This window comes from Ooceraea biroi, chromosome 10, assembly GCF_003672135.1.
Source record: "Ooceraea biroi isolate clonal line C1 chromosome 10, Obir_v5.4, whole genome shotgun sequence".
Taxonomy (NCBI): Eukaryota; Metazoa; Arthropoda; class Insecta; order Hymenoptera; family Formicidae; genus Ooceraea; species Ooceraea biroi.
Window position 1 is genome coordinate 4,550,146 of NC_039515.1, and position 13,081 is coordinate 4,563,226.

Here is a 13,081-nt window from a genome sequence, read left to right on the forward strand (position 1 = left end):
GTAAGGCTACTCGGGCTTTACGCGTGCGCTTCCACGTTACGGGAAAGTGAACGGCGAACGGCAACTCGCGGCGGTTAATTAATCGCGAGGCAATCTTGATTGCGTCAAATTAGTATGTGCCACAGTCGCCATGATGGATATTTCGATGCAGGAATTAAAGCCGTCAGGGAATCCCATGCTGCATGCTCGTCGGTTCGAAGAAGTAATTAAGTAATGGGTTACGGCGAGGGTATACAGCGAAACATGCTATTACACTCGCCGCGTAAATCACGTGTCGTAAATACGTATGTTAAATGCGATAATCACGTGGGATCATTAAACTCAATAATTTCATCGATAACAAAGAAATGGTCATTTTAATATGAAGACTGTATGTGTCATTCCGCGAATTAAGGAAGCATTAATAACGGTTCCTTATAGGCAAGATAAAAATAAGATTGATGAAGTAGCGAAGGTGTTAATAGCTGCGACGAAATCAATAAGGAAACAGCCTCGTGATCTTCCGCGTCGCAGGGGTACGATTTATTATCCGCGATTTACGAGATATCTCCTCGAACGGATTCGAATTACGCAACGTAGATTTGCGATATTATATTTCACGAGATTATCGATTACACAAATCAACGAAATCTCTCTTAAGTACGCTGGATAACACTCGCCGAGATTTTCGAGAATGTGCGAACGTGAGCCACGTGAGAAACCGCGGATCAAGGAATGGATGCGCGTGAGGTACGTGTCACTTTGATGCTCCTATCTTCCGCATACAGCGCGAATTCGTTTCTGCATACGAAAAAGTAGCCTACTTTGCGTTACGTAGACTTCTCGGTTGCTCTCGGAGATGCTTGAGAAGCGTCGCGCTTGACGTCTCGCTGATACCTCGGCGAAATCGGCGCAATTCGAGAGGAAGCACGTCACCGGGCGGATCGGCTGCATGTGCGTCAGATGAATTCCTGCGACGCACATCGCGCGCCTTTCGCTCTTTCGCCGATGATCGGAGCTGAGCGTAGCTGGCTCGGGAGATTGTTGCCTGGAGCCATCGAAGAACGGCCGTGCGTTTTCGTTGGAATCCCGGGTCGGGATTCCCCGAGAAAACGTTGGCCCACGTTACTTACCGCCGACTAAGCGCGATGGCACAGATACCCTCGTGCGAGATTTATACCGTTGCACAGTGGGCTAGAATCGAAAAAAGCTGGCCAAAAGTCGAATTTTTTCAACTCTTGGAAATCTGTGCATTTCGACCTTTTTTGATTCATGGATATCAGTATTTTCAAAAATGTGAATAGAATTTCGTAGGAAAAATTTCCTTCCCATTAATCAACAATTAATAGGAGGCAACGCGTTAATGTTCCGAAAAACGAATTATGAATGAGTATAGAGGCTATAGCTTACATTCTTGTATGCGGATGCAAGTAATTTTGCTTTTTACTCTATAAATAGAATTGAAACTCTTTTCCCAAACAGTTATAACCATTAAAAATGTTTGTTCATCAATTTGTGTTAATCTAAGTTTTTGGTTTTTTAAAATATAAGAAAGAAGTAAAGTTCAATATCATTTTTTTTAAATAGCTGTAAAAGGCTGTTTGGGATTCTTGTTTTATCATCTTGTGTAGGATTCAAACTAAGTATTTCCGTTTGAATTGTGCACACCAACGCACACCTTTGCGTTATATACAGGATGTTTCATTTTAATTTTCATATCGTAATAACTCGAAAATTTGACGTTTTGGTAAAAAATGTTTGAAATGAAAGTTGTAGGTTTTTAAGTGAAGCATTACATAGCAATACCAGTATGACCTTGATAGTGTTGTCAAGATCATGTACAGATCACCGTGAAATTTTTAAATGCCGCGAAACGTACGACGCGGCGCGGTAGCGACTGTAACTTTCAAGCTTCATAACTTCGAAGTATTTAACGGATAAATACTTTGTTATAGTGTTCTGAAAAGCTCTTGAGATAAGCTACAAAAATATCTAATGAAAACTGGAGGTTCCCATTTAAAAAATTCAAGGTGACCTTTGCGTGACCTTGGCAACGCTATACAAGGTCATATTAGTATTATTATCTAATACCTGATTTAAAACCCTATAACTTTTATTTGAAACATTTTTTTCTAAAACGTCATGTTTTCGAGTTATTACGTTTGGCCAGCTTTTTTCGAGTTTAGCCCACTGTGCGCTGAACGCTACTTGCTCGATCCTCCCTCAAATTCTCTTATATGTTCAGAAACATCAATCTTGGAATGGGAATATAATAGTTATTATCACTAATATTTAGTATTATTACACACTAACAGTATTTAATTAGTGCTGCTGTTACTCCAACATTATTATCGGTATCATTACCGTGAGTATATTAAAACACTCTTAATTGTCATTATACTTTTATGCCAAAGATATCCATAGAAGAGGAGCATGGTACTATCTTTATGATACTATCAAGATGTAATTGATGGCAATAGCAATAGCGATACTCTCTACAACCTGCTCGATGGGTTAACCAGAGGGCTATTAATCAATCCATCGTGTGTAAACAAATCAAATTGCCCGCGCGCAACACATCGAACAGCGATATAATAATACAAGCGTCGACAAAGCTGGACGTCTGCACGTGAATGTGTACCGATTCCAATACACATCACGCGTGCATGCGAATGCTGGTTGACGCTAGCGTCATGCTTTTGATGCTTGCCAAAGTTCTCACGGTGACGTTAACGAACCCGCCGGTGCAGGTAGCGACGCTTTTTCGAGCGGACGCTTCGCTCGCGCGAAAATTGCCCAGTATCGATTCCGAAGGCCATTCGCCCGCGAGTAATCGCGATGGAACCGCGGATTGCGCGCACCCTGCGTGCGTGTGTGCGTGTGTGCTGACCAATCGCGTCCGCCACGAACACGGACGGAGGACGATAATACGAATATAATGACAACGTTGCCGCGGGTTAACAGCCTGCTACCTCCTCGTCTGCTTCGACCATGATCGCGTGCGTGCGCGCGCGCGGGCGAGCCTACGTACGCGCGCGCGGCGTGTCGAAATTCAATACCGCGATACGGAACCGTCTCGAGTTTTTTTTTGGGAATAAGAGATACGAGCCACACGAAGATCGGCCTCGTCGCCGGCACGAAACGTGACTTTCTGTCGCCCAGCCGTGACACGCGCGCGCGCGATCTCTCGATATGTAATATCGCTCGGATATTTACATCTTGGGTCTTGGTTTGTAGCTGCTGTTAACGCTGTTACGGTTGAGAGATTTAGAGCAAACGTGAAGTAGGCCGGCAATTTACAAGATAAAATCCCAATATGCCTCTGCATTTAAAACAGATTTTATAATTTACGGATTTAATATATCGCTGCTGTATATTACAGTTTTAGAAATGAATAAATTATCATTAAATGGTAAAATCTACAATAAACGTACTGAACGAGTTTTATATTTATTTGGCATTGGAAATACATTGCATTACTCGATTTCGCTTCTAACTGTATCATACTTATTTCAGCGATAAAACAGGCACTTGTATGATTCGCCAACACTTTTTATAAAGTGGCAATTTATTACACAAAATGTTTCCATTGAGTATAGTATTATCCAAAGCAATTGTGATATTGATAAATGTAAACTATTGATATTTGCATTACGTACGAGGTAGCCTTGAGTCGCAAACAGACTATTAAAATATCTCAATCTCACGAATCTGGACTATATAATTTTTAAAATCTACCAAAGGGAAGTAACACAAGTAGTTTGAAAAATTTGCTTTGGAGCGGACACATCGAATCTTGCGGGACTGAAATTTTTGCCTTCATTAAAGTCAAGTTTTCATCGCTTCTGTACATCATAACGCACGTGAAGTTTCGCGAATGGGCCACAACGAGCAACGGATTTCTACCTCGCACATACTCGAAACCGGAATTCGTACGAAAACGACGATATTATGCTCGGTAATATCAGCAGAGGCTGCTATCCTGTTTCTCTTTTGTCTCGAACGCGACGATTTGCATGCAAACATCGGTACGTGACCCGACGACATTACATGACATATCTGTTCCGTGGTTATCGGTACCATCAACTTTGTTGCCATTCGCACATCGCGCCAAATAACCAACAATTCTGCAATCGCATCTCGAACGCAAGCAAGTTACGTTGACGAGATAAATGGTGACGTCAGGCACGCGCACGTAATCGCGCGCGCACACGCCGCAATAATCGCGAAGCTCAAGCCCCGACGAGCCGGCCGGGAGTCGCGCGTTCGTGGTTCGCGTAATTACGAGGAAGCGATCGCTCGCCGGTAACTTTGCCGATCGCGCTGGGGGAAAGTCCCGGTGAACGGGGCGACATTCAAAATTTTGCACTTTCTCCGATGCCGCGCGATTATGCGGTTACGCGCGGAATGCCTTCGGAAGTACAGCTCCTTCGAACTTTCGAGCAGCACTCGGCTGAGGCGTTTCACAGGCCTCTTGCAAGCTGCGGTTACCAGCCGCACCGGATGAAACGTTTCTCGCGGGGGACTCGAGGGATCTCGTACGCATCGGCACTTGATACCGAACACGAGTTCCGTGACCGTGCGTGAGCCTCGCACGACGCTCGTGAGATTTCTCACGTTTGCAAGGGAATCAGAAATCTTACCATCTTCTGTTATGAGCTTTGTGCATTTGTGTTGCTGATTTATCGTTCCATTGAGAGCTGTGCAGCTCTACTTCGAGAGGAACTTGGATCCCAAATTACTAGAGTCATTATCTGAAATGTAAAATTATGTTTAACGAACGAGCGTGTATATATGTGAGAAAAGGAATGTGCACATTTAGCGTATTCATGATTATTTAACTTTCACGGGAAAGACGGAAGTTACAAGGCTACTCTTGGAATTGGAACGTCAAGTGAGAGGATACTCCGAGAATTTACCAGTCGCTGAAGATCGAAAAAGTCACCGCGATCTGATCTCGATTTTTCTGGTTTCTGTTACAGGGTACTATGAGCCTAACCAAACGCATAGACGAGATTAGGTTGCTGGAATCACGCAAGAGCGCCCGGCTGGCCGATCAGGACACGGACTTCGCCAGACTTGCCGATATGGCTGGCGATCGTAAGCGGGCGTCCTCCCACTCTATCGACGTGCCACACGTGATGGCGTAAGTTCCTCTCCTTTCCCTGTTACTGTCTCTTATCTGAGATGCTTTTATGCCAGGGCAGCAGATAAGGTCGGACATAACACGCACACAGCCACCGATTGACAATAAACTTGTGCCCTCACACAACGGAATCGCCTTTTTAAACGTCATTTAGAAGCGAGACGCAATTTACGAGGCAGTGCGATTTCACTCCGACGATTATGCTAATTTTGTGCGCACCTCCTCGGTGAATCCGAAAATTATTCAAACGTTATATTTCGACTCTCGTTCCGCGATCCCGTTGCGCCTTGCTCGTGCACTGTATCTGCATCGTGATTTGATAACTCGAGTTAAGTTGACTTGTTGAGAGACATTTTCCGGTATCCCGATCTCTCAAAACGGAATTTTCAGGAATGATTTATACGTTCGATCCATTTATTGTCCGAATAAGTGTCTTTCATTTCCTTGTACAATCCAGCACAGGTATAATTATAGAACATAATTTTTCTAGATCGGACTGCTGCCCAAACTCCTCCCAGTTCTCTCGGTCCTATCAGTCCTCTCCAATTTGCCAAACGTGAATTAGTTCACGTGAATTTAAGCTACGAAAACATCCATTGGACATTAAAGACCTTAAAGAATCCTACAAGACCCTCTCGCTTATAGGGAAGATTCGAAGCACGTGAGTACGATCTTTCTTGAAATCATCAAAACATTAATTTATAAAATAGAAAACGTTGATTGAAAACGTTAATTGAAAAATGAGATATTGCCAATTCTGAGGAAACTCGATGCTGAAGCATCTCAATACCAAAAGGTAGCGAGCCTATAAAACAGTATTCTCCATGCGAAAGAATCAAGCTGCAAGCGAATTGAGTTTTCCTGGACTACAAAGAAATTGCTTCCTCTACCTAGATACCTTATATGCCACACAGAGACATTTTAATGATCCTACATATCAAAGGTCATTGTCAGATACGACACACTGGACATGGCTTTTTGTATCGAGCTTTTTTCTCCCATTGCATAATGCTGACAGGTACAGTTTGACAGATAGGGTCTGCATATATATGCTCCGCCTATAAAAAAATATATACCCCCCTACATGTATGTACATACCCTAAAGATCAGCTGTGTTCGATGTGAAGATAAAAAGCTGTGTATCCGCGCGCTGCACGAAGTGAGAACGAAGGAGCGTCCGTTCTCGGGTCGTTAGACCGTGAATGCACCCTCGCCGGGCACCTGTCTCTCACCTTTATACTGCACGCACCCCCCCGGAACGTTTTACGCTACCCTCGATACTGTTGAATGTCAGTGAATGTATCGCTATATCGGAATACCGTGGTGGATATAGCATATATGACGTGTTTCGGTGGATATTTTAGAAATCATTTCTGACACAACACAACGTTCTGCGATATGTTCGTAATTACAATTTTTTCTTTTCGTATCATAATCACGGATTTTAATTATATACTCTTTATGCTGTAAAATAAATTTGATACATTCTCCGACAAGCATATTACATATTAAAAAAGTTTATTGGAAAATCTTAGCACGGCAGATCACCGCGTTATATTCGCATAATTCATCTCTGCGATACGTGATGCTCTCATATTAATGGACGAATGAATTACTAACGATGCTTTCTATTATTAACACAATAATAATACGAGCTTTATATTTATTGGAAAATTGCTTTTACATTTAAATCGAATTTTTTTCAAATTTCACTCAACATCGATTGCCGAGAGGGAAGGGGAGGGATTTGTAAGATGCTTGATTGTAAAATGGTGAATTTCTTTTTTGCTCGTTCCTCCAGTTCTTGCGCGGCGGCGGATTTTCTAAACTTGCGAGACGTCTCAGACTCATGACCTGTGATCTCATCACTCGAGACGAAATTCTCTTGCCGTCTGCCTCCTCCTTCGTCGCTTACGTTTCTCTGAAAAGGATAGAGCGGTCGTAGTCCGACCGGGCGACGACTGGAGGGTTAATGACCTCTTCCTCGGCTTTTCACTCGTTCGGCAGCGGGCAAAGTCGTACGAACTCTGAGGATCCCCTCGCTAAAGGACATTCCGGGAGATTCGTACACACATCTCTACGTCGAGACGCGTTTACACGCAGGTAGAAGGACGCCCGTATTTTCGGCGGAGCGAGCGCACACCTGGCCCTGGCACGACCTGCCCCACGTGAAAGGAAAGGTCACCGCAGAGAAATCGAATGCCTTTCGAAGCCCGATGGTATCGGCGATCCGAAAGCGGGCGCACACCCGGGCTATCGTTCGGCGAGACCTTGTATCGCGTCCAAGGCTTTAACGCCGAATTGATCGGGCGATCGTATGAACGCGGCATCGTGTTGAGACGGTCTTTCAATAATCTACAACGACGTGGAAATTACGTTCAAGACGAAATGTAGGAATGTTCTTTAATATTGTAACATGGTATGCACTTATGCGATAACTTCAATATATTTTACAAAGTAGATAAACGAGATAGACGTTTCTGATGTCAGACGTTTGGGTACATTGCATGATCTTCGTAACGATGTTAGTGTTCTCGCAAAAATTGCTTGAAATCCGGGATGGTGACAAAAACAGCCCAGAGTTAAAAAACCCCGAATCGCGTAAAGTCTCTAAGTAACTTGTGCCAAGGTATCTCGCTTACATCGTGAAGGCTCCGTTTATTCTTTCTGCCTTTCACACGCAACAGTATGTACGCTGCATGGTGCAACGCAAGTATCACGCGCGTGCGGGTTCGCGATAATTGATGCCGGCAAATTGAGCAACGTGGCACTCTCTTTCTTTCTGCTCCTGACGTGACGTAATTCCGTGCACTCTCTGCTAAACAATAATCAACGTGCCTCGCAATTTTCGCGCCTTTTCGGCCTTCGCGCTCGCGACTACTTTTGTCTTTAACCGCCAGTCCGTAGCGGGAACAATCAGCTCCAGACGATAAACGGCAGAAAATAGCTGCCCCGTAATAGCTAGCGTGGCGCTTTCTACGTGTGGGTGCCGCGGTGCGAGTCCACGCTCTCATCGCGCGGAATGCGCTCGCTCGCGCACGTTACTTGTTCCCGTGCGTTGATAAGAAGCGAAGCGCATGAGAGCTCGCGAGGAGAAGACGCGTGGGCGAGGATCGCGATCGACGGGGCAACGATTCGCGGGGGAAACGCGAGATGAGAGAACGGAGGCGACGCGACGCAGGACGACGGCGACAGCCGTGTGTGCGAACGACGCGAATAGATATGTCGCTCGGAGGCGGATAATCCGAAATACAGCACCGCCGAGGACCGAATTCATCGCGCCGCGTGATCAACTTGGGCGCAGTGAGTCAGTGGGTTAGCTTACGTAATTTCGGACTCGGCGAGCGGAGTCAGCGAGGAGGAGGAAGCGGCGGCCGACTTGCTTTGGGAATTAGGTCGATCAATACCGCGGCCGCTATATAGGTCAGGTGCACTACCACGCTCCGCGTGTATGCGAGTGCCGGTTCCTCCTCGCTCCCCCTTCCCGACGACACCTAGCAACCCCCGCGTGCCATATCCGCCCCGTCACGAGCCAACCGCCACCCGTCCGCCTGCGCTGGGACAAAACCCACCACTCCCGCTTTCAACTCAAAACTCGGCCATTCCCTACTTTCGTTCTCTCTCGCGTCCCGCTCCACTTTAGCCGCCCGTGATGCGTTAACGCGTTAATTGACTTCAATCAACACGGCGCACGGTTCCAGTTGGTTCTCGCGGGAGATCGAATTGGGTGGTCGTCATCTCGACCGGCTCATTATCGCGGTATTCGTCCGGAATGCGTGTGAGATCGCGTGATCCTTGGCGCGATTGAGGAATGCGGAAGAGAAAGAGTCGACTAAACTAGGGTATCTCTCTCTGTGTCTCTCGGATATCGCAATCGATAGAGTACAGCGGAAGAATACCTGAATGATCTAATGCATAACGATTGATCGCATAATAAGTATCTGTAGTAAATATTCCGTGAAATGAATATTTATCTAATCGTTTACCAGCCGGTTTTTAAATCTCAGTGTAAATGCAATCGCATACCCGTGATATTAATCGATGTACGTTCAACAAACAACACGATAATTGGTTCATCAAGTACATCAGACTAGCTGTTTATAGAAAACAGGCTGATACAGAAAACATTTCCAGGAAGAAGCAAGAAACGCATGAGTCATGTGTGGCTTCATGTGTCGCATTCTATCGCCTGCAAGTCGAGCTAAGTCACATGCTCTCTATATAATCCACATTAATCGCCAAGACATTGAGAATCGGACGGAAGAAACATTCTCGCTAGGAAGCGGAGAAGATTCCGCGCGATATATCCTAGCGGATAGGAAACGGTAAATTCGCTATTTGATCGTTCCGTGCAGAACGCGTTAGATCCCCGCTCCTGTATCGAACTGACCTAGACCAACGGCGTTCTCCTCGAGCCACGGAACGTCGTACGGAATGGCCATCGAAATGGTCATTGGAAACATTTTATAAGCAGGATGATGTGATTCCGTAGCTACATGGACATGTACGCGCGCGCTCAGTCCTAGACACTCGCCAAGGTGTCGTACGACAAAATATCTTAACAGCGCGATCTTGACCTACACACAACGCGCGGACGTCTTTTTTCGCCGTACAGCAGCCTTGTGAATACTGTCACATGACGGTCCTGACTACAAGATGAAGTTGTAAGATCTGGAAAGATAGTCGAGACTGACAGGTCGTATAGAGGATCAGAATGAAAACAAGTTGATCACAACAGTAGGAGTATTGGCCGTACAGCCTAAGACCTAGGCGTGTAAACCAGGGATCCCGGAGAGTTCGAGTTCAACTCTAAGGCAGTCTTCTAGTTATTTTTCGCCTCTTACAATTCAGAAGTGGGATAAAATCCGCTACCCCTCGGAGAGGAGGGAGTTGAGAAGCAGCTGGCCGGTAGTGAAGCCTGAACATGGAGGTCGGGACGGACTCAGAGGAGTGAACCAACATGGAGATTGGGAAGGACTCAGAGGAGTGAACCAACATGGAGATTGGGAAGGACTCAGAGGAGTGAACCAACATGGAGGTTGGGAGGGACTCAGAAGAGTGAACCAAAAATGGAGGTTGAGAGGGACTCAAGTGGAGTGAACCGACGATTTGGAGACATTCGGGGACGAATGTAATGTCAGGCTGGCCGAGCTGTAAGATCTGGAAAGACAGTCGAGACTGACAGGTCGTATAGAGGATCGGAATGAAAACAAGTTGATCACAACAGTAGGAGTATTGGCCGAACAGCCTAAGACCTAGGCGTGTGAACCAGGGATCCCGGAGAGTTCGAGTTCAAATCTAAGGCAGTCTCCTAGTTATTTTTTGCCTCTTACAATTTAGAAGTGGGATAAAATCCGCTACCCCTCGAAGACAGTTGAGATTCATCCGCTACCCCTCGGAGAGGAGGGAGTTGAGAAGCAGCTGGCCGGTAGTGAAACCTGAACATGGAGGTCGGGACGGACTCAGAGGAGTGAACCAACATGGAGATTGGGAAGGACTCAGAGGAGTGAACCAACATGGAGGTTGGGAGGGACTCAGAAGAGTGAACCAACATGGAGGTTGGGAGGGACTCAGAAGAGTGAACCAAAAATGGATGTTGGGAGGAACTCAGAAGAGTGAACCAAAAATGGAGGTTGGGAGGGACTCAAGTGGAGTGAACCGACGATTTGGAGACATTCGGGGACGAATGTAATGTCAGGCTGGCCGAGCTGTAAGATCTGGAAAGACAGTCGAGACTGACAGGTCGTATAGAGGATCGGAATGAAAACAAGTTGATCACAACAGTAGGAGTATTGGCCGTACAGCCTAAGACCTAGGCGTGTGAACCAGGGATCCCGGAGAGTTTGAGTTCAAATCTAAGGCAGTCTCCTAGTTATTTTTCGCCTCTTACAAAGTAGACAGAAAGAGAAACAAAGAGAGAGTTACATATACGACCGTATCATGAAAGCCACTCGGACGTTAGCGCGGTCGATCGAAAGAAAAGAAGGCTCATAAATTCCAAAGTTGGAACCGCGATGTGCGCGCGTGGCGATTACGGAACCGGTACGGGCTTGTAGATCACACTCGGCGTGCGAACGACAAGCGAGGTGTAACGCCGGTCTTATCGGCGTTACACACGCGTTTCCACGTTGCTCATTCATATTTCACCATTCCGCTGACGTCACCCATCGACCGGAGACAGGTGGACGCGTCGCGGCCCGTTTCCGGTTTGCCGAACGCCACGACGTTCCTTCGTTTGCCCGGAAAATTCACGAACAGATGGAATCGTGCGACGTCGTCGTCAGTGGCCTCGCACCTCCTCCTCGTTGGACGTACGTTCGCGCGGGGGGTTGTCGGAGCGGCGATGCGCGGTGGGTGGCGTTTAAGGTGGCCAAACAAACTGTAGGTCGTGCCAGACTGGGGCCGCGGATCTAGGTCGATCGATACAGCTGCGTACCTACCGGCGCGGAGTCGTGTCGGATAAATGGGTCAGGTACACGAAGGAGCCGCGCTTCATTTTCATCCAGCTCGTTCTGGTTTCCCGTTTACCCTCCGTGACATCGTGCACGCGGCGGCACTTTGCATTTGTACGGTCACGACATCGAGTTGCTACTTGTTGAAGAAGAAGATCAAGATAAGGGAGAATAATGAAGGGTGCATCAAGGGGCGCGAAAATAAGCAGCGGAAAAGAATAAAGGGCTCGTGGAAGAAAGAGGAGAAAGATAATGAAGAAGCGGAGAAAGAGGCAGTATACCGTGACACGCGTTTTCCGCTCCTTTCTTCCCCCGTGGGGCTCGGTCAAGGGGTGCAGGTTGCTGTCTAGCCGACGGCAAATCTGGGACGATGAAACGAGACTGCTACACGTGCACCAACACATACGTCGCACCATGTGTGCATAAGCCGTGTGCACACAGTGGTGTGGAATATACGAAGACCTTGTCCGGGGAAACTTTTCTTAGGGAGAGACCCCGCTGGCGGATGAAGCGATCTCTTGTTTGCCGCTAAGTGCGCCTGCTTAGGAACAATGGACTACTCTTTAAGATGTTTACAATAATAGTATCTCTTTTGCCAGCTTTTTGCATGCACGTGTTTTCTTAATGATAAACTTGGTCAAGTTAATTTTGTTTTTCAATTAAAAGTAGTAAAATATAAACGGATATCGAAGATCCATTAAAGCGATATCGCGGTGCACGGATTCTAATAAAATACCTGAGTTTAACTGTTTTTAGGAGATCGTTAATTACTTGTACAATTGGATAATTTCTCGTATATATAGTATCGTGCATACTTATGTGTATTATGTGCAGGTGCTTATAATTATATTCAGTGGCGCGTTGCATCTCGAAGGTTACGATATCGTTTTAGGTATTTTTAGATGGCCAACTAACATTGAGCTATTTATTATCGCATTATCAATAAATGGTTTTAAAAACTTAATCAGAAATTATTTTCAAGATGAAAATGGGGATTAGTTATCTAGCCTCACGTCAATGATACGCATACGAATTGGGGAACAGAAAATGAGGAAGATAGAAAAGAGAAAAGCAAGCAGAAGAAATGAAGTAGATAGATTTTATGGGAAAACTCGTGCTTTATAGGAAAAGATGATAGAGGAACGTGCCGTCATCCCACTTTGAATATGATATCACCGACGAACTCGCGTCCCAAATTCGCTTCCGCGGGGAGGATCGCGGAACGGCAGCCCTACGTGCCCTACGGTGAAAATGGATTTCTAGCACAAGGACGTCGGAGCAACGGGGCCGAGTCCTTCGAGCGTTCCCGTAACGTAACCGGGGAATTGGGTCGCCGAGTGAGGTCGGTGAAGTTGAAATCAGGTTGGCCGGGTTGTCCTGCCGCGAAATCAGGCCGCTCGATACAGGCCAGCCGGCCGCCGCGTTCCTGTATTCGACGAGACTGACCCCTGGCTGTGTACCACCGTACGTAACCCGGATATCGCCGGAAACTGGATCACCCCCG

The 13,081-nt window shown here is 46.3% G+C and overlaps 1 protein-coding gene across 2 annotated transcripts in view; it reads left to right on the forward strand.

Annotated features, from left to right (window-relative positions):
* LOC105278232 (zinc finger protein 704) overlaps positions 1–13,081 on the forward strand; it is a 96,329-nt gene that overhangs the window by 35,520 nt on the left and 47,728 nt on the right. For both annotated transcript variants that reach the window (XM_011337177.3, XM_011337178.3), the window contains one exon: positions 4,962–5,125. In XM_011337177.3, coding sequence (XP_011335479.1) covers positions 4,962–5,125 — 164 coding nt within the window. The remainder of the gene's footprint in view (positions 1–4,961; positions 5,126–13,081) is intronic.